General features: G+C 42.1%; 1 protein-coding gene across 1 annotated transcript; it reads right to left on the bottom strand.

The window, feature by feature from the left end:
* Window positions 1-1,113: 1,113 nt before the first annotated feature.
* On the bottom strand, window positions 1,114-15,641 carry LOC133021887 (myc box-dependent-interacting protein 1). The gene is made up of 22 exons (XM_061088891.1): window positions 15,555-15,641; window positions 14,217-14,297; window positions 13,469-13,523; window positions 13,240-13,334; window positions 12,777-12,872; window positions 12,347-12,457; window positions 12,146-12,238; window positions 11,927-12,012; window positions 11,643-11,718; window positions 10,806-10,861; window positions 9,738-9,782; window positions 8,216-8,285; window positions 7,308-7,430; window positions 7,073-7,156; window positions 5,755-5,775; window positions 3,340-3,714; window positions 3,250-3,264; window positions 2,666-2,731; window positions 1,767-1,808; window positions 1,545-1,577; window positions 1,332-1,433; window positions 1,114-1,215 (listed from the first exon to the last, which is right to left on the bottom strand). Exons 1-22 carry the CDS (start codon window positions 15,639-15,641, stop codon window positions 1,114-1,116), a joined length of 1,914 nt encoding a protein of 637 aa, XP_060944874.1.
* Window positions 15,642-21,571: the final 5,930 nt, after the last annotated feature.

The following is a 21,571-nucleotide window of genomic DNA, read 5'->3' as shown; positions in this document are numbered from 1 at the left end:
GTTTATCGGCTTCTTTTTTTTTGCGAGCTCGACTTATGCATATTTGGAATCTCTCAACTCACGACTGTCGAAAACCTGTTAATTACATAAATGATTTTCACCAGTCATGTTTTCTGCTCTGTAGATCTCTGAGACTTGTGTTTCTGTTTGATTTTCAGACTGAGTTCCTGCAGTCACCTTAACAAGGCTGGTGTCTGATGACCCGTTAACTGCATAAGAATTTAGTTAGGATTTTTACAAACAGCTTCACTCTACCTATACCACCATCGAATCTAAACTAATACAACAACCAAGGGCCCATGATTCACAAGTCAATAATTAAAGTAGGAGTAAGGGATTAGTTGGAAGTGTCCAAATGGCATTGTGTCGGGAGTGTGATCACCAGACTGAGAACGTCAGGACTCATTAAACATGTGCAGTTTAGTTGATTAGACTTTGGCACCTAGTGTGCTCAATGGTCTTTTTGCTAGAGAGGAATTTAAGACATGAATAGGAGTGTGTCAGTGTCCTCTCAAGCCTGGTCGTAGTAATTACTACCCCCGATCTTTATGAAACAGATATATCCTGTTAATAAATGTGTGTGTTTGAGTGTGTGTAGGGCATCCTCTGCTACACTTGACATTGTCTTAACAATTTCCTACATTTCTCCATGGCTCTCAATATCAGATGAACAAAAAGCATGTCTCAAAAGACATTTTCTCAGTGATGGTGGTGGACTATGCCTTGGAGAGTTTATGACGAGACATGACTAAAACATGAAGCATCAGAATTATTTGAATTTTAACAGTAGTCATTGCAGAGGTCTCTGCATCAAACCTGTGTGATCAGGATTCTCTCGTCAATGCCAGCGGGACCGACTGGCACCTGTGAAATGACTACGCAAATCAGTAATTTCTAAGTGTTGGCAGAAATCCCCGGAAATTGCGCGATCCGCTTTTAGCACAGTGTAGCAGACCTTAGAAATGCATGATTTCAGCTCTGACAGCTCTGCTTCTTATGGCCAAAGTCCTAGTAAAGATACAGTATCAGGGCAATAGAAGATATGGAGGATAGAGGGAAGGGGGAGGGGAGACAAAAATAAAGAAGCTGGAATGACGTTTTGGTCCCTCTCCTTCACAGCCTCTGGGTGAAGTTTTCGGGGAATACTCCTGTAGTGGAGTTTTCTTTGTTCTGCTGCCAGTCGTCCTGCTTCATTCCCATCAGCCAGCCGTCGTCCTAAGAGCACAGACGTGCAAACATCAACTCATTGTCACTGCAATGTAACAGAGCCTGCCTGTGTGCATGAGCATGTGTTTGTGTGTGTGTGTGTGTGTTTGTGTGTGTGTGTATACCTGTTCATCAGGGTTGTCAAAGGTGATCACTAGCACCACGTCTCCAGCCTTCATCTCCAGCTCGTCTGTGTCGTTGGCTCCGTAATCATGCATCACCTCCACCTGTGATCACATAAATGAGAACATTAAATATCACCATGTGTACAAGATCTATTGGGGCTGAATAGATGCTCAGCACATTTGTATCATTTTCAGTATTCTATCATTATTTACCTTGAACAAAAATCCAGGAGGCATGTCTGCAGGCTCTGCTGCTGCTGCTGCTGCTGGTGCGGCTGCTGGTGTTGGTGCAGCTGCTGGTGCGGCTGCTGGTGTTGGTGCAGCTGCTGGTGCGGCTGCTGGTGCGGCTTCTGCTGCTGCTGCTGCTGGTGCTGGTGGTGCTGCTGCTGCTTCTTCTGGTGCTGCTGCTGCTGCTGCTGCAGCTTCAGTCGCTGCTTCTGTTGCGGCTTCTGTTGATTCTGCCTCTACTGCAGGTGTCTGTTCAATAAAAAGAGGCTAAATATACTGACACATTGTTCACACTGTAACACTTCTTCATCTTTAAAAACATTTTAAAAGATGACGGAGAAACTCTGCAAGCAGACTTTATATATACACGCGCTTGTGTTTTGAAAGTCCTTGAAGTGCTTTTCGACACAAATATTGTTTTCTCATTCTTGGAGGCTTTTCTGTAGAAAACAAGAAAGACTGCCTTGTGGTCATTTGCCTCCACCTACAGTGAAGTTTCGGTCTTCATACATTTGACCACTGAAATCTAATCAATTAATTCTTCCTAGAGAGAGCTGGTCAAAATTTGATGTTCAAGAGGTCAAAATATATTTTGTGAGGCCACAGTGATGTTGAACTTTGATCTTCAACCACCCAAATCGAATTATTGAATCCATTTGTCTAAGTGAAAATATTTTTACTGAGGTGTTCTTAAGATAACACATTCACAAGGCAAAGGAGGGTTTCCTGAGGTCACAGTGACCTAGACCTTCGATCTCCAGATTCTAATCATCACTCTTGAGTCCAAGTGAACAATTGCATCAAATTTGGGGAAGTTCCCTCACAGTATTCTTGAGAACCCATGTTTACGATACAGGGACGGACAGACTGTGGCAACTGGTTGTCACTGGCACAGGCAGGGGCATAAAAAACTCTTAATTTAACTATGGATAATTAGGACTGAAAATGAAATGACCTGATAATAACCTGTAAAATACACCGCATCTATTTACAGTTCCCATTACCCATTTATGGGTAATGAAAGATGTTAAGAGTTGAGACTACATGTTAAATATTTGCCTTTGAGGTTATATTATCTAGACTTTAACAGAGATTATTGCCTTTACCTCTTCTACCACTGCTTCTTCTTCTTCTTTGTCTGCCGTTGCTGCAGGAGCTTCTGCAGACTCATCCTGGGAGCAGAGGCAAAGAGGAATAACAGAGAAAGTTTAGAGAATGAGACACATAAAGGTTCTGAAAAAGGATGTGGAAAGAAGAACATAGAGACAGGACATAGACAGACAACACGACAAGCAGCAGAGCCTAAACAGCAAAGTCATAGTTAATAAAGCAAGGTTTGATATTATTGCACAGTCATAAAGATAAAGCTTTTGCACGTGGATGCTATGTGCGTAGACTTGTGATTAGCAGAGATTTAAGTGCACTGAGACGCAGATGTTTCTATTTCTTACCCTCATCAAATTATTTTCAACTCGCCCTCTCGGTCACAGTTGATGCATCCACGCTGCTGCCCCAGATGCATCCTAACTCTTTCCATCTCGGGATTTATCCCTCTTTCCACTTGTCATTCACAATTTCTCTCTCTCTATCATCTGTTTCTTTCCCATACTCAAACCTCCTTCTCAAGAGTCGATGCATCCACCATTTTTCGTCCAGATGCATCTCTCCTTTTTTTTCTCTCCTTGGTTACCTGACCCTCTTCATTCTCCAACGTGGAGGCCGCTGGGTTAGCGGCAACTGGGGAGGTGGCAACTGGGGTGGTGTCAGCTGGGGAGGTGGCAACTGGGGAGGTGGCAGCTGAGGTTGCCTCTTCCTCTACAGTGTCAGCTGGAGCCTCGGCTGCAGGTGTTTCATCATTGTCAGCAGGCACCTCTGTGACAGGCTGGCTCTCTTCATCGTCCAGGCCCTCCTGGGCTTCAGCCACGTGGTCGGAATGAACCGACTGGCTCTCATCCTCCTCCCATCCCTCCTGAGCCTCAGCCACAGGCTCACAGGGAGCCGGTGGGATCCCGTCATCCCCCCAGCCCTCTGTGGCCGCTGCTATGGGGTCATAGCGGACAGGGGGCGCACCTTCATCCCCCCAGGCCTCTGCAGCAGCAGCCACAGGGTCATAGTGCTTCTGGGTCTCCTCTTCCTCGTCAGCCCTGTCCTCAGACTGAGGGACAAGGGTCAGGATTCAAGGAATCAGAAGTTATAAGAGATATTTCACCTTACGGGTATTATAAGATGTTTGTAAATCAGTCAAATGTTTTTGATGGGCAGGGGGAAATTAATATGGACATTGGGAGGGCTCTAGAGGGGTGACTGGGGGTACTACCAACATGTCAGGTAAGGAGTTCAAACATTAAAGGACATTTAAATGCTTAAGCCCCCTGAACTTAAAATTTTGTTTGCTTTTTATTATGCTTACTATATATTCCATTCCATATATTTTACCATTTATTCTGACTCTGGTTGCAATTAGGCCAGGACCAGAGGATTATTTCTGCTTATTTTACTTGTCCCCTGGGTTTTGGTTGTTCACAATTTTGCAATTGTAATAGTAATTACATGCTAACGAAGTTGCTGCAGAAATTCATCATAACTCAGTTGATCATTTATCTTTTCCATCATCAGGTCCAAATTCCACGAAATTCTCATGAAATTACACGAACATCAGGCTTAACTGTTTGTTGTGTGATCATGAAGACAGTGATCCTTTTAATCATCTTACCTAATCATACCTAATCACAATGTTATTGCGAGCATGTTAGTAGGACATTAGCATTTCTTTCAAAACACTGCTGAGCCTAAGTGCCATTTTACAGCCATTTGAAAATGGTTGGCGTTGATGTAAAAACGGCTAAAAGCTGAAAAAGCATTCGAATGGTCTTTTAAGTTGTTGAAACATGAAAGAGGGTTTGAGGGGTCTGCTTCAATCATTATTTCGATTCAACTCATTTTTTTTGCGATCATGGGGAAAGGGAGATCATGAAAGATGCCATGGACACTGTGGGTCACCATCATCATTATCATCATCAGCATCAAAGAGCAAGAGCCAAGAAGATTGATAAGCCCTTACAGAGCAGGATCAGGTTAAATCAAAAGACAAATGAAGATAAGGTAAGGTGGCAGTAGAAGGCAAGAAAGGAAAACAATATTCAGCCTTTTCCATCAGAAGATAGATGTTGGATCTTCTGTGTGGGGTTTGCAAGCATGGTTTCTATTCCCACGGCTATGTTCAGATGGAGAAAGAGGAAGGAAGCTTTGTAAGAGTAGAAGTGTCGGAGCCTTTCGCAGCGATCACTGCTTTGCCTCAAGCTCTGATACAGCAGGACTGTATGATTGTTGAGACACGTCCCTCTTACAGCGAACAAAACAAAAAGTCACGTCATAATCGGAATGCAAAGTTGCAAGCAAGGCTTTGTGAAGTTGCCCACTAAGTCTCCAGTCTTGTTTCGAGCAAGCCATCTGCTGCAAAAAATGAGCAACTTCACTCGACTCTCAGAACAGTTGTTCCCTGTGTGTCACATGCTGTGGCATGTGAACACACAGGGATACAAGGGGGAGCAGAACAAAACGGGGCCAATTCACTCACAAATCATTTTACACATTGCAAATTTTAAATTTAAGTTCATGGTTAATTGTATGTGGATAAACTTTGATTTGAATCTAGTGTCTTGTCTTTTATAGGCCTTGGATCTACATTATTTAATATGTTACTGCATATCCTGCATATGTACAAAAGAAGAAGAGAACACTGCATATGGGACATAATTTATATATTTTATATAAAAACTGCAACTGTGTAAAATGTCCATTTGAAAATGAATTGACTAGATTTCCAACATCTATTTGTGCTGTACGACAATCTCTTCAGTGTTTGGTGTCATCACATGAAGCACTGCACACACAAAGACAACGCACAAACAGATTTGGGACGGACAAATGATATAAGGAAAGTACAGAATCATGAATGTACAGAAATAACCATTATAGAAGTCCCAGCGCAGATTGTCCTGCATGTGTAGTGCAGGACTTATATAGCAGCAAGCATCATGAGACTGGGGCTTGTATAATTGCTATATACATAAGTAGTAAATGCAAACAATGACAATGAATACAAATAAAAAGATGCCGATAAAGATGATGATCATAATGGTAATTGTGCATTGTAATTTCTGCGCGTGTTGTAGGATGACGGTGATTAACTTACCCATGAGTCCCAGTTTGCAGGCTGTGGAAAACAGAGGAGGCAACAGGATGAGTAAACAGAATGAAACTCTTACATAAAGTCTTTTGTTTTGTTTAGTTTTTTGCTTATGCCCGTTGCATTCAATAAAACATTTCCAGTGTAGGTCCCATGCTGTTAACCTATAAGCCCATAGCAGGAGATCTTCAGCAGAACTAGAGAACAGGCACTAAAGTACAGAACAGTACTATTTGAAAGAAGACGAAGAAGAAGTAGAAGAAGAAGAGCAAATTATAGAAACTAGAAACACAAAGAAGTAGATTCTGTCATGTGTTTACTGCACAAAAGCTAATTTATTCAAAATTAGCATCGTTCCCACCAGCCAGGTAAAGTAGTGTCTCTGGTTTGAGATGATCATTACCTAACAGCAGGGGTGCAGTGCAAAGAAAACAACATAATTTCAAATTATGATTTTCTTGTGCACACAGCAATAAGCTTAAGGAACAGTGGTGACTCACAGACACAGTATGATTTTGCCCTTGGTTAAGTGTCTCAGGCTATTTGTACATACTGCTGCCTTATAACCGACGTTATCTCTGCTGACTCAGAGGAACACTTAAGGTTAGTGAATGAATAATACAGTGATTTGATTAAAATAAATATGTTCAGTATCTTGCTTGTTTTCTACTAACTCCAGAGAAAATATATCTTGTTTAGATGTTCCAGCTTTTTATTTCCACAGCTACTTGCTCCCTGTTTGGTCGTGGGCAGTTGTTAAGCCTGAATTATTCAGAAAATATGTGATAAAACTCTAAAACAAAACCAATTAACTCTTCAGAGTTAGTCAGGCTACTATCAGTCAACAGTTCATGCCATGAGTGATCTGTGGATTGTGCTGAAGAATCAGGAAGAAGTGGTCTCTAGAAGCAGGTTTCTACAGATCATCATGCCATCATCCGCCTTTAGTTTGGAAAATCAGACAGAAGAAGCAGAGCAGCTGACACCTCACTCTATGCCAAACCCACCAAGGGATTTTAATTTTGTATCCAGACTCCAGAAGCTTATTTCAGTATATTTAAAGTCAAATAACTGCTCTAGCAACTGGCACTGTTTCTGAAGAGAAAATTGAACCATATACGTTTTCATTTGTCAAACTTGTTTTAACTGGATTATATCATATTGCAGTGGAACACCCACACATTACAAGTTAATTTGTACTTAAATACTATGAAATGAGCTTAAAGACTGTCGGAATACAACATAAAATCTCTTGTGAAAGATTGGCATTTCTTGCAGTGAAGTGTCTCTTCGACTATATACATTCATGCCATGACTCATCCACCTGTTTGACCACTGAGGCTTCGGTTGCCGCACTGAGAGAGTCCAGGTCCATGTCCAACAGGCTGCTCACTGCAGGACCGTCAAACTGACAACAACAGGGATAGGAGCGCTCATTGGCTGATTGGGTACAACAGACGTGACAGGGGAAAGAAAAGGGAGAACTAGGAGGAGGAGCAGGTTCTGAGCTGCACAGAAGAGGGGAACGTTAAAGGTCTACTCCACAGTGTGTCACTGACCTCTGTAGGGGAGGTGACACTGATATCAGGAGCAGCTGCAGCGTCAAACAGGTTGATGATGTTCTCTGTCTTCATCTCAATGGACGGGGTCAACTTGGGTGGAGGAGGCATTGCTGGCCTTAGCTAGGACAGAGAAATGAGGATAAAGAATGAATATGAGATTTAGCAAAACCGAACAACATGGTTAAATCAGCTGTTTGTTATAGAAAACTTGTTTAAAAAGGGTTCTTTAATAATCCAATTTCAAACAATTCAAATTAATTACTGGAAATCGATCAGAATGAATTACAAATGTTGACAGAAATAATTCAGACCTAGATTTTTTTCAGGATATGTTTTGAATTGTCATAGAAGAAAAAGGTATAAACAACTGTATAAAGGTGACATGCAGCCATCACCAGTGATAGAGATGTAATCCCAGTGGTGGAATTTAATGAAGTACTGTACTGTAGCTGCAGAACCACAAATGCCTCTACTTTCTACTCCACTACATTTTTACAATGCATTTCATTTCACGTTCACAGTTTTTTGTATTTCCTATAAAGTAATCAGCGCGAGGGGAATTGCTCCTCTGATCCAATCAGAGCTGCCTCCTTCAAAGATGAGCAAAGTGCCCTTGCTGCAGTAGAAACGCCACCGCTGAGACTCCGACATGATGATGGAGTGTTGTTTAAGGGAATAGGCTTTCCACTCAGTAATTACTTTTACTTTTAAGTATATTTAAAAAGGCAAGTTCTGACTCACTTCTACTCAAGTAGAAAAGTTATAATCATAGAGATGGCTCCTACATGACATGCAGCCATCACCAGTTTGAGAGACATCCTTCAGTGGCAAGACTCTCACACATCTGGATAGAGAAAGCTTCAAAGTTTGTGTGTGTGTGTGTGTGTGTGTGTGTGTGTATTTACCTTGGAAGGAGATTTTGGGATCGGGGGAGGTCCTCCTGGCCTGAGAGTGTGGTTAGATGGTTCTTTGCCACTGAGTGAATGAGAGAGTTTGAGATAGGGAGGACAAAAAGACAATACGGACAGATTACAGAGACAGTGAGGTGGATGGCGAATGATGACGTGAGAGAGGAGGGCAGCAAAGGTTAGAGGGAGCGGCTAGACGCTAGAACATGACAAGAGAGAAGTTACATGGCATGCTGTAGAGAAGTTCAAGTGGACAGTTGTCATCTATCATGCAAGAAAAGTGAGCCTCTCGCATCCCGCCATCACTCCCATCCCATGCAAGTGTGTGCCTCCTGTAAATCCTCACAAGCGAGCAGTGATGAGAGGCATTCGCTTTCATACAGAGCACGTCCTACATGAAGCCGTCCCAGATCTGCAGATGTGCAAACAGATTGGAACAAACCGGCAAACTAATGCTGGATAAGGCAGTTGTTTTCATTTATAGCTTTAAATGAGAACATTTTAAATTAGGTTCCACATTACTAAGACTGTGCAAATGATGGATCCCAGAACTCCCGGGGCCAAAGGGCTCTAAGCTTTGTGTGCAGGCTTGTGTTACTACATGTCCACCTTTGTCAAGGAATGAATGACACTCAAACAATCAACTGGCATTATAAGGGCCCCTCGGTGGGTTATTTTTAATTACCTAACCTATCTTCCCCAGGGCAGTGGCAGATCTAGGAGTTTTCTAAGTCGGGGGCCATAAAGGGGCCACAATTGAAACAGAGTAGACGTTTATATGTCCCACATCGGTGCACAATTTCTTTCTCAGTAAGGTTCACATTGAAGTCATTCCTTGTTTACATTGAATACAATTTGAATATATTTTGGAAATGTTTCCTTTTGCCTATTTTGAAAATTAGCACATTGTGTACTACAAAAAAGCCCAGAAAATAAAAATTCTCAGCAAATTGTTATATTTATTGTTGATAAGTGAGAAGGTTTTTTTTAACAGATTTTTTCTGGGTCCAGTACCTCTGGAACAGGCCCTGCCACAGTGCCTACAATTGAATAACCCAAAAATGAGACACAGCACTGTGTGTTTACCAGTTGATATTTAAGAGACAAAGTGTTACAGGGTCACGGTAACTAAAGGACTAAGAAGGACACCTCTTGATTCAGGGTGAAACGCTGTGTATTGCGGGGGTACACATACATTTTAACAAGTCTCAGTTAAAGGGAGATAAGACGCTGTGAACCTTGAGATTTGGGCTCCATCATTACGTATCAGTCTTGCCTGGTGCAGCATCAAATGCACAGTTTTGCTCGTCTCTTGTTTATCTGCAGCTCTGAGGGCACAGCTCTCCGATCACACAGTGTGTCTGTGAATTCACTTGCACAACCAAGCACTAGTTCTCTGTAGAAACAAATCTGCCAAGCCTGCAGACTGACTGACATAAATACAGCTGGAGAGACGATCCAGCTGGACAGACAGACAAAGAGTTGTGTCACCATGGTTACCACAGATGCTGCTGGTTACCTCCTATTTGCTCCTGACGTTGAGGGGCCACGGTTAACTGTCTTTCTGCAAGGAGGGGTTGGCTCCAGGTTAATGCATGTCACTTTGTGTGTCTGTTCCTGTGTCTTAATTCAAATGTTTGGAACATATGGTCTTTGAGACCACAGGTTCCATATTTTCCACATGGACAAATCAAGTATGAATTTCAATCAGTGAAATAATCAGTTGGATCATTTGTTCATCATTTGTCTAATGATTGTCATTTTCTGCCATTTCTCCACCACTAGTACTACTATGACTAGTACTAGAGTTACTGGTACTACTACTACTTGTACTGCACTACTATGCTATATTCCACCACATCTTATTTTTCAAAGTTCAAAAAAGACAATAAAGAGTATTGTATCAAAGAGAGGTATTTCTTTTTTTTCTTTTTTTTTTAAATCACCCAATTTTCTTTTTCCAGCTCTTACTTGTGATGGAGATTATGACCCTGACCTGGTATTAACATTAATCCTGAGTGATCTGATCACAAGTTATCTGCGCTTTTTGGTCGGATACTTTCAGGGTGGTCTAAAGTTTAAAGGCACTTTTACCTCTTCAGAGTCCATATGTTGACTTGTTTGTAGCATCCACCCTAATATCACCCACATACTAATACTTTTCTTAAATTGGTAAGATGCTTCCTCTTGGCAACATTCATTCAGACTCTGACTACAAAAACACATGTTATCACACATGTGTAAACTCAAACTGGGTAAAAACAAGATAATATTTTTTACTCAGGCACAAATGACGTGTATGATTATTTGAGTATAAAGCTTTATGCTAGGTGTGAACTTAACGTTGCTGACTTGTGATCAGATGTCTCAGGATGGATGTTAATACCAGATCTGATCTGGGCATAGTGAGTTTTGTCTCTCTGTGTTTCACATATTTGCAAACATTTCTCAAGAAGATGTATTTTGCGCAGAAGGAGACATCCTGCAAGTATTTTCTTCAAGAAGAGCAACCACGTTGATTCATTGAATTATTATTATTGAAGTATTGCTGTGAGAGATTTTGATTGATGGATTTTTGCTCACTAACCTGGTTGTGTCTGTTTTCTCCAAATCCACCAAGACATCATACATATCCTGATCCAACTGCAGGGAAGGGAAAGAGAAGCATTGGAGTCATTTTACCATATGATTCTCTCAAAACCTTGAATTGTGATGCAACATCTTTATCAGTCTGTCTGTATGTGGCTCACATATCTCGAGAAACATGTATTTTTATCAAGTTCACACTTGGCATGTGTGTTGCTAAGTGCCTGAGGCAGTTTTATTCTAGTTGAATAAACAGGTGGACAGCTGTTTGTGCAGCAGCCTCTTGGTTCTGTGGACTGACTCCTGCAGCAGGTCTTTACTCTCCACTGCTCATTACTGCCTGTCACTTTTACAGTTCCAGGAAGAAAAAGCTGCTTCCAGCAACACCATGGCTCAAGCAAACGGCCCATTACAAACAGGCAGGTTTAGAATGGGCACTGCTTTAGCTTTCACTGAATGAAGAATCTTTCAAGTCATTAGTTTCATCACATTGTCCGTGCGCTGTCAGGTTTCTTTGCATCATCATGTCCAAACTCTGCAGAGGGACAGTATTACAACTTTCCAGCTAAGGCAGCATTTCAGTGAATAATCTCAGTGCACTCACTTAAAGCCCCAAGTCCTACATTTTCATTTGCTGGGCTAAAAATAAGAAAAGAGCTATAGCGGACTTAGCATATGATGTTCAAGGGCAGCAAGAATTGCAGCCCCTGCTAATGTAGTCACTGGCACAGTCAAAATTTTTCCATCAAGTGTTATCTGATAGTCTGCGTCAGTTTGTTTGTTCTGCTCTCTATCTGAGTTCAGCACCACTGGGGAGGTCCATGTCAACGCATCTCACCCGGCTCATTTCCTTGTGAAACTTCTCCTCGAAACCGGACAAACTCTGGAAGGTGCTGATGTAAAACCCAACACGACTAGAGACGGAGACAGGGAGAGTAAAAGACAGAGACAGGGAGGGAGAGAGGGAGATTCAGTATTGACCGCATTACTGGCTTGACTTGGTTCAATATCCTGTGAGGGTAAATGTGGCGCGGATGTCGGTGAAATGTAATTATAGCGTCTTTCCATCAACAGGAAAATCAGCATCCGTTTGCACACACACACACACACACTGATACACACCTGTTCCAGAGTGAAGGTAACTCCTCTTGCAAGTCAATATTAATTTCCTCAAATACCTTCTGGGCTCTCTCCAACTCTTCCTCAGCCTGAAACACAAAAGCACACACAGAGAACATCACATTTCCTGACATTAATTTCCATAAAACTTCTCCAAACTAGCCACCCGTTATGATTCACAGTCAGCAGACGTTGTAGAGGTACAGGAAGCTGGTTGTGTACCTGGCCCCTGGACAGACTGCTCTGGGCCACGTTGTGTGCAGACAGGATTCCCTGAGCCCAACCTGGAGTGGCCCTCTCCAACAAAGTTGCAGGCTGGGGGAGGGAACAGACTCGAATGATTAACCGTCTCAAATGGCTGAAACAATAAATTGTTCGAGTGTGATTATAGCAATCATCGAAGCCGCGGTGCATCTGCGTTACCTTGGTGATTTTAATGCCCCCGTCCTTTTTCTTGGCCTTGTGTGTGGCTGAATAGTTGTGCCTGGCGCTGTCGTAATCCACCAGTTTCCTGTCTCTCTTAGCAATACGCGCCTGAATGGAAGAGAAGAAAATAGTAGAAGAGAAAAGGGAGAATAAGAATCAGTGTTATTTATTGCCTCTTATCTGCAGTGCAGTTTCCACGCATAATAAATAACCTTGTCTTTGTTAGCCTCCAGGCAACCAATGAACAAATGTGCTTGTTGGAAAAATAAGAGATTCAATCAACGTTTTCTTTATAACGTCTACTTTTCCTTTCATATCCACAATTCAATAAAACAAGAAAATTGTGTGAAAGGCTCACTGCATGAACACGTGATGCTCACACTTTGCAGGTGAGGTAACAACATGTCGCTTTGATCAGCCAGCTCACCTTAATGTCAGGGAACTGGCCCAGGTACGTATCCATGGAGATGAGGGCATTATCGACCAACTTCTGGTGGTAATCCGTCCACAACACATCACAGTCCTGCAGCGTGGATTAACAACAGCACGCACAATCAAACTTTTCCATCTCTCCATCAGAGTTAATTCCAGTTGCTCCGTTGCTATATGTCTCGGCTTGATGGTCTCGTATCTAAAATTAGAATAAACTGAACCCCTTTACTGTTTAAAAGCACCATCGATCCAAATGTGATTTCCAGAGCAAGCATGATGAAGTCGAAGGAGAGATGCATTCTTCTAAACAGGCACACTCACAATAACAAGGAAGAGCTGCTGGGAAACATAAGTTTATAATGAGCCATTCACGCCCACGCACACTTTTTAAATCCTCTCTCACAAACTCATGCAGACGATTCCTCTCTTTAAAACATGTTTATCAAAATGTTTCTGACCTCCACAATGGAATCCACCTCGTTCTTGCCTTGCCACTCCGGCTCGTACATATCAGCCAGACAGGACTGCAGGTTATTGGAGGACTCATGCATGGCTGAGGACAAACACACCGACTGGTCAGTAGGTATTTGCACATCCATGACTGTGTGTGAGTGGCTTAAATGCATGAGTGTGTTCATCAGTGTAACTTTGCATGGGTTTGTGTGTGTGTGTGTGTGCTTGTTTTACCTTTCACAGCATCCAGGTACGCCCTGAGGTCCCTCTGCAGTTTGCTGCCTTCGGTCTGTGGGTGAAACACAAAACATGAGGGTCAAAGAGAGGGCGAGTAGAGAAGTAAAGACGTTAAAAGCCTGTTGAGCCAGAAAATGCTTCAGTCTCATCAAATTCAAACCTATCGAGACAAGTGGAAGTACTCAACTATTTTACCTCAGTAAAAGTACAAATAAATAATCAAAAAGGCACTCATGTAAAAGTACCACATTAACTTAAAGTAATTTGCTTTTGAATAAACTTGGGTATTGGCTGTTACCTAATAGAAGTGTCTACTGCATCATTAACTGTTATCAATAAAGAATACTGCCGAGGCTGTTACTGAAAACACTTTTCTTCACACGTGATACTGGGACGCAGGAGGCTAGGTCTAATGTCACCTGCCCGCTCTGATTGGATCAATGGACCGGTTCCACAACTGTTACTGATTACTGAACTGGATTCAGTCCAAAGCCAAAGGCTATGCTTTGTAGTGGATGTAGTGTAGTACAAGTTAAAGGTGTCACAAAACAAAGTAATTTACATCCCACTAATGGTTGACACTATATATTTGTCTAAAAACTCTGGTGTAGAGTCATTCTGAGATGCAGCGACCTTTTACCCTCTCTTGATATAGTCTGATGTGGAAACATAAGGTGCAGTAGAAGTAACAGTCAAAGTAGATTTGGGAGCACAATAACTCGGCCATGCAACATGGCTCACTCACATATTGTTTGCCGAAGTTGATAACTCCCTCCTCGAAGGCAACGTCTTTGGTCTCATCGGCTTTGCCAAGCTTCTGGAGAACCTGTCCGTCAAACAGATAATTGTATTAGTGAAAGCACCGAGAGCAACAGCAGCAAATGATTTCACTAGGTTTTTTAACTTGATGATATACAAAAAGGTAAAGCTTTTGATGCTTTCTAAAAAAGGGAGATAGACCCGTTTGTCTTTCTTCACTTCACCTGTTCTCTACATCTCAAGATTAAGTATGAATATGATTATAGATAGAAAAGTGAAATGTTTGACAATGAGAGAAATGGGGTTTGGGTACAAATAGACATATTTGTTCAAAGTTATAGATCACACACTCTGGCCTGCACTTTAAACTCACTCAGCTGTAACTCACTTAATGTACAATATTAATTTCTGTCTGGCTAACAGGCAACACATTTCACTGTATATAATCTCACACTATATTTATTCTGTTCACACTGTATATTAATTATATTCCAGACCTTCTTTTATATTTTCATTGCCTTTACATTGCCTGTTAACTTTGTATTACTTGACTGATTACTCTATTGTTGGACTTGTCCTCTTTGCTGCTGTACCAGTGGGACCAATAAAGAATGATCGTATCTTATTTTTAAATATAAATAGACAAATAATGTCAGAAATACGCCACAGCTACAGCACAACGTCCTCTTCCTGACGCATTCATATATATTTAACGTACATACTGGCTTCATAATCTTTCCTGTTGGTTCTCTTAAGTCCAACGGTGCACGCTGCGTGTAGATGGACACGCAGCGCCCCCCCCCCCCCCCCCACACACATTCAGCGCACAACCCGCAGGTGCGTGCACGCGCAGACGTGGCCCCTTATTTACCACTTGCACACACCGCAGCGTGCGTGTTCCATATCCATATACAGTCTATGTCCACATCACTGTGGTGCTTGTACAAATGCAAGAGAGTCTGCAGTCAGCCACCATCTGCGTGACGACCCTCAACTCCAGTATCAGCCTGAACCCCACTAGTCACCAGGCTGAGGAGTGAGCAGGCCGAACAGGTTCTATCTCATTACATTAAGAGCAATGTCCGCTGCATGACATTGGCTGAAGAGGGGGATGTGTTTTAATTCACACTCCCTCATCCCCAGAACACACCATCCATGCTCTTATTATTATTATAACGTCGTGATGCGACACTGCGCCTTCGGTCGCTGGAGGATGCGGCACCACCGCTGCCTCACAGCCTGTGGGCCTGCACTTCCTCCTCCTCCTCCTCCTCCTCTTCCTCCTCCATCCCTGTGCGTTAACATGTAAACCAGCAGCTCCTACCTTCTCCTGGGCTCGGGTTAGCTTTTTCTGCACGTTGCTGGCCACTTTCCCCGCAGTCAGCCCCTTCCCCAAATTCAACTCAGCCATCTTGGAGCGTTGGATCGGTCTGTAGGATGCGGGAGAAGGAGAGGAAACACGGGAGAATAACGATCGGACGGACCGCTACGGCGACGGTGGATGCAGATGCATCAATGTCCAGTGGAGAAATAACGTAGATGGGTGTAATCTTGTGCTGCTGTGATGTATCGGTGGGATTGGGTGAGGGCTGAAAGCTAAAGCTGTATCTCTGTAATGTTGAGCCGATGTGTGCGCGTCCGTGACAGAGGAGGAGGATGCTGAGAGAGATGCTCTTAAAGGCACAGATGCTGCTGCGCACGGAGGAGGCTGTAGTATGGATAAAAGAAGATTAAATGTAGATAAAATCTATTCTATGAGAAGAATATGTTCCTTTTTGCAATATAATGTTTTGTTGTTGTTTTGTTTTTTTGCCATTTGGCCCCAAATTCCCCAGGATCATGGATTCTTTAATTCCTCAATATATTGAATTCACAAGAAATAAATATAATTCTATACATATAAAATCATTCATAACTGACCAATCACTCATAATAAACTACGAAAACCCAACTTAGACTAGGACCTCACTTACTTTTAAACATGTGCTGTATTAAAGCTTCAAACTTATCTGCCTCAGTCAGAACATTGTTACATAACAAGTGAAAGGAAAAGAAAAGCTTATAATGTCACTGGAGATTAGAAGTCATGTGACTCAGGGAAGTTACAGTGTACTGCACAGCCAGACACCAGTGTATTAAATATTAAACAGGTTGATATCGCTTGCAGTAGTGAACGTTAATGGATTAAAGGTATAATAGATAAAAAATTGATTTAATTTACATTTCTGAGCATTTTTTCTTTAAATAAATAGCATCAGGTTTAGAGTGGAAGTAAAAATTATGACCAGACCAATTTTATGTGACTGTAAATAAAGCTCTAAAATTATATATAATGAATTTGTAAAATGATTAAACCATTATAATCTGCTGTGCCTTTTCCCATGACGACCATCGCACCTGAGGATAGACTTAACCTCATTTGCAAACATTGACCAGACTACAGAATTCATCTGGTTTTGAGGGCTCCACTGTTCCACAAGAAGAGACGTTACGCCACGAGATGGCGCTATTGGCCCATGTCACAGGCTCAAAAATCCAGCATCTATAGTAGGCCCATGCACACAGCTCTTACTCTGGCTCTTCAAGAAAAAACATCTGGCTATTACTGCTCAAGGGCTGCAGCAGCCTGGTGGAGGATTAAGGCTGAGTGGATGCACAGAGGAGAGATCAGACAGAGCCGGCTGTTCTCATGGATATTATTGTGGATCCATGTTGACATGGTCATGTCTTGAAGTTGACTACATGTTGCAAAATGATGTACAACAATCCACATTATGTTCCTGGATTTTCAACTCTTTGTTTTTCTTAATTTCATGGCCTTATAGTTGACTTGTGAATGTAACTGTACAAACGACAGTGCATCTTTGGTAATTGCATAGACATCCAATAATTGACTGAGGCTGAGCCAATATCACCTACATTATAATAATAATACACGTTATTATTAGAACATAGATCAGTCTCATACCCTCAAATTGCGCAGAGCTGCATGAAAACAGCATCCACAATTGGTAGAAAAGACAAAAACACATAATATATATGTATAAAAAACATTGCAATAAATTAGGACGTTATCTAATTAAAACAGTATAATAATATAATAATAACGGATGTATTACGAATACAGGTCAATTGTATGTTATAGAGAAACCACAGCTCTCTCTTGTCTCAGGTTGGCTGGGAGCTCTCCGAGGTCCTGAACCCACAGGCGGCTGGTGCTGAAACAAAAACTCCACAATATCAAATCTGCAGTTTAGTTTATTTAATTTTTCCTTTCATTACACTGGATGTAATTATATCTCTGTTGCATAATCTGGCATGGAAGAAATCCTGCTCGCATGAGAGAAGAAAGATGGTTTAGTGTGGAGAAGGCTGATGACTGGGATCTGTTACTTCCAGAGCAGTGTCATATAGCTGGAAGTTATGTTATGAGACACTGGGTCCTTTTGTCTTTTATTATTTTCTCACTGGAAATAGATTGTCTCAGCCTCTGCATCCTTACGGTCTCCCCCTCCTCTTTTCCCTCCTCACTCACTTTCCCCTCATCGTCCGCTCTTCTCCCTCTCTCGCTCTCTCTCCCCTGCCTCCCAGTCTCTTTATCCCCGACAATAACAACATTTGGCCACGAGTCACCAAGCCCATTCGTTCCCGTATAATCACATGGACTGCCCCTCTCCACTCTTCTCCCCCCCTCCCGTGCTGCGGGAATGGTTTAACCCGTTCACACAGAGAGCGAGGGAGACGCAGGGAGCACAAAGGAAGCTGGTCGTTTGGATGGATGGATGGGTGGAGAAGGAGAGAGAGAGAGAGAGGGGGGGGGGGGCTTGTATATATATTTGGGCGCATGATGTAAACATTGAATAAAAAACCGCAAGGCTGCATTTTCCACTTCTCCGTCGCTCCTGGTCCATTATCGGCTTTCAATATTGCATGAGGTCCTGAGTAACAAAAGCGCGTCTGTCTGGACGGCTGAGGGGGGGCGAGGGGGGGGGGGGGGAATGTGCAGGGAGCATAAGTGAGAAAGGAGGAGACAGAAGAGGAGTTGAGCTTTGTTTCATCCGCGCTTCAGAAAGGAGGTTCGCGAGTTGCTCCTTTCTGCTTTTTGGACTCAAACCTTCTTCACTGAGTCGCGGGATCGACAAGTGGAGACCCCCCCCCCCCCCCCCCCCCCATCGCATTGTCTTCAATCCATCTGATTTATTTATCTCGTGGCTGTCTGGGTTTCGGACTGGAGCATGAAGCAGGAATAAACACGCCGATATGTAGCATCCCTGAGGTGAGTGGCTTTCCTTTTGTTCTCCTCAAATGACAACACAGGGTTTTATCATTGTTTTGTATTGAACCGTGTCTGGTTAAAAAAAATGTGACCGTAATCTCCACCCAACAGTCCCCCTCAAAAAATCAATAGGAACCATGCACATTTCCCATCATGTTAAAATGGTTTCCAAATGCCAATTATGCTGTACACAGCCCACACAGCCCTTATGGCAAATCACTGTAATTGCCTTTGAGAATGAGACACATGGAGGGCTGCCTCGGCTCTGCTATTGTTTCCCTCTCTATTGTTTTCAACGGAACATTTGGTGCTCTTATAAAAACACAGTGACACGAGGCACTGGGAGTGTATCAGTGTGTCAGTGGCAGCCGGATGAATCCTTCATGATGTGTGGGAATGAATAATTGAAGGGACTAAACTGTGAATTTGATACCCGTGTACATAACTGGGTTGGACAGGGTGTAAACACTGGGAGTCCAATTGATTTGCACTTGCGGCAAGTCACGTGCACCAACACCTTTCTATCTATCTATCTATCTATCTATCTATCTATCTATCTATCTATCTATCTATCTATCTATCTATCTATCTATCTATCTATCTATCTATCTATCTATCTATCTATCTATCTATCTATCTATCTATCTATCTATGAGTCTATCTATCTATCTATCTATCTATAAATCCATAGGCTCACTAGGTTTCTCTCTTTCTCTCCATTCTTCTCATGAAGCATCATCATAATTAGCAGTTTACTAGAGTAGATAGGAGTAAACATAGGCAGAAGGCCTGCTGAGCTAAGTGTGCAGGCATTTTTTCCTTAGATTTCCCTTTGTTAAGTGTGCAAATGTTGTCTCTGCACCATGCACACAGCCTGCTACAGGAGTTCTATACTGGAAATGTCAAAGCTTTGAACTTGTGTGTGTTCCCTTTTTCACACTCCTGCAATTTCAAGATAGTATTGTTCGTAAATGCTTTCAAACAAAAGCATGGAATGCATGACAACTAGAGTTATCAGCTGCTTCCTTTTCTCAAATTCTATTCAGTGCTAATAATGTGTAGGAATGTGTGTGTGTGTGTGTGTGTGTGTGTGTGTGTGTGTGTGTGTGTGTGTGTGTGTGTGTGTGTGTGTGTGTGTGTGTGTGTGTGCGAGAGCATGTGTGCACAGCTGTCCATGTCGTGCAAGAAAAGAGGGAGACACACACAGACTGTCAAGAGAAACGACATTAGTGCAGACATTTATATACCGAGCTTGGCTTCTCCTCCTTCTGCTACAGGGAAGATTAAGAAATCAAACACTGCAATACAAGAGTGCACGTGAGAGGCAAAGACAAAATAAAATGGAGAGTATTATTATTCTGTTATCTGGCAGTTATGAGCACCGAACTCCCTTTTTATAATAACAGATTATAAAGAACACTTTGGCCTTCAGCTTGCATGAAAAGGACAAAAGTCAAATTACTTCCCTGACCTGCAGATCTCTGGAGATGTAATGATACATTTGAAGGCTGCACTGTATTTAAATAGAGGATGCTGACGGAAGGAGGAAGATGGAGTGTATTAGAGTGGGAGGAAAATACTGTGCTGCTGGTTACTGACTGTACACTGTTATTTATCTGACGGATTGGATGCTGCTCTGGTGTCAACCCACAGGCTTTCTCAGTAGAAACTAGAGTTATTACATTTTCACCTTGAGTTTTGAAATCATTTCCTGGGCTGAACCTTGAATCTGACTTGTAGGAAATCAGTGAATGTGCAGTGGAACTGTCCAATGAACACAAGAGCACTTAAACATATGTTTGCCCTTATTTATTAGCAAAAATGTGGCTAAGCGTGTGCGTTTTTTTCTTTTCTTATTATTGGTATTTAACAAGTAACGCAACACAACAGATACGCACCCAAAACACAACCAACTTTTCCCAATATCCTCTCATGGTTACAAAGAAACGATATAAAGATATAAAAATACGAGATGTAAGCAAGTAACAAATAAATTGTATAGTAAACCTTATGCCACAATATTTTCACTAGCAGTAACAATCCTAATACAGACAGAAGACTGGACTAATCCAGTGGTTATCGGTCATTGCTCGTCCCAGTCGCTAAAACTGGAAGGAAAGTAGAATTTTGATGTTAAAATACTTGAACTTCAAGTATTTTAACATCTTTCTCGATCCTAACAGGACGAGGCGGAGTGCCAAGGATGTCGTAAACACAATCACATCATCATGCATGTTAGGTAACCATTTTGCATGAAACCAAACATGACAGTAATGGGGTGCACATTAACAGTGACACCATATGTTTCACTTCGAGATCCAAGCACTGCCTCCCTAAAAAGAGCAAAGGCTGGGAAAGGCCCAGAACATGTGACACAGAGTTGCAGCTCACTGGTGGGGTCAGCATATGGAAACATTTCTGCCAGCTTTGCTTTTCAAAGGTGGGCACACTGGGCTATTTTAGCTACTTTACACCATGAATATATTTACTGTTGAGTGACAGATTGTTTTTCATCCAGTTTTTAGAGTCCCATTCTCCTCATCATGGACCAAGCCTTTGTTCTGTTGGACAACTGAGCTGCTTTGCTAAAACACCTGTAGAAACTGTAGCAGGAGCTCATAAGAGAAATATTGTGCATCTATCAGCATCTATCCTAACGTTTATATCCAATCTAATCCAAAAGATAGATGAAGAGATACTGAAGAGACAGGAGGTGAGTGAGGAGATTTTTTGAGATTCAGTCCCCAGCCTTTGTAGAGTTCATCAGAAACCTGAATGAGACAGCCCCATGTGAAGCTTCATCTTTGTCTTCATCAAGTCAGAAATTCTGTCTCCTTCTGAAAAGCAGAGAAAGGTGACAAATGCCTGGTGAAGATCAGGGTTTCCTTAGATTTATAAAACCACAAGAAATATATATTCTTTTGTCAACCTCTTCAAGACAATTAATCTAATTTCAAAACCACAGCCCCAGCAAGCGTGGGACATACGTTGTTTTATTTAAACCACGATGTTGGCCTTTACAACAAGTACGTTTGATAATAGATGTCAGGATTGAGATGAGGATG

Source organism: Limanda limanda, chromosome 16, assembly GCF_963576545.1.
Source record: "Limanda limanda chromosome 16, fLimLim1.1, whole genome shotgun sequence".
NCBI lineage: Eukaryota > Metazoa > Chordata > Actinopteri > Pleuronectiformes > Pleuronectidae > Limanda > Limanda limanda.
Note: the sequence above shows the minus strand (reverse complement) of the source record. Positions and strands in the feature narration are given on the sequence as shown.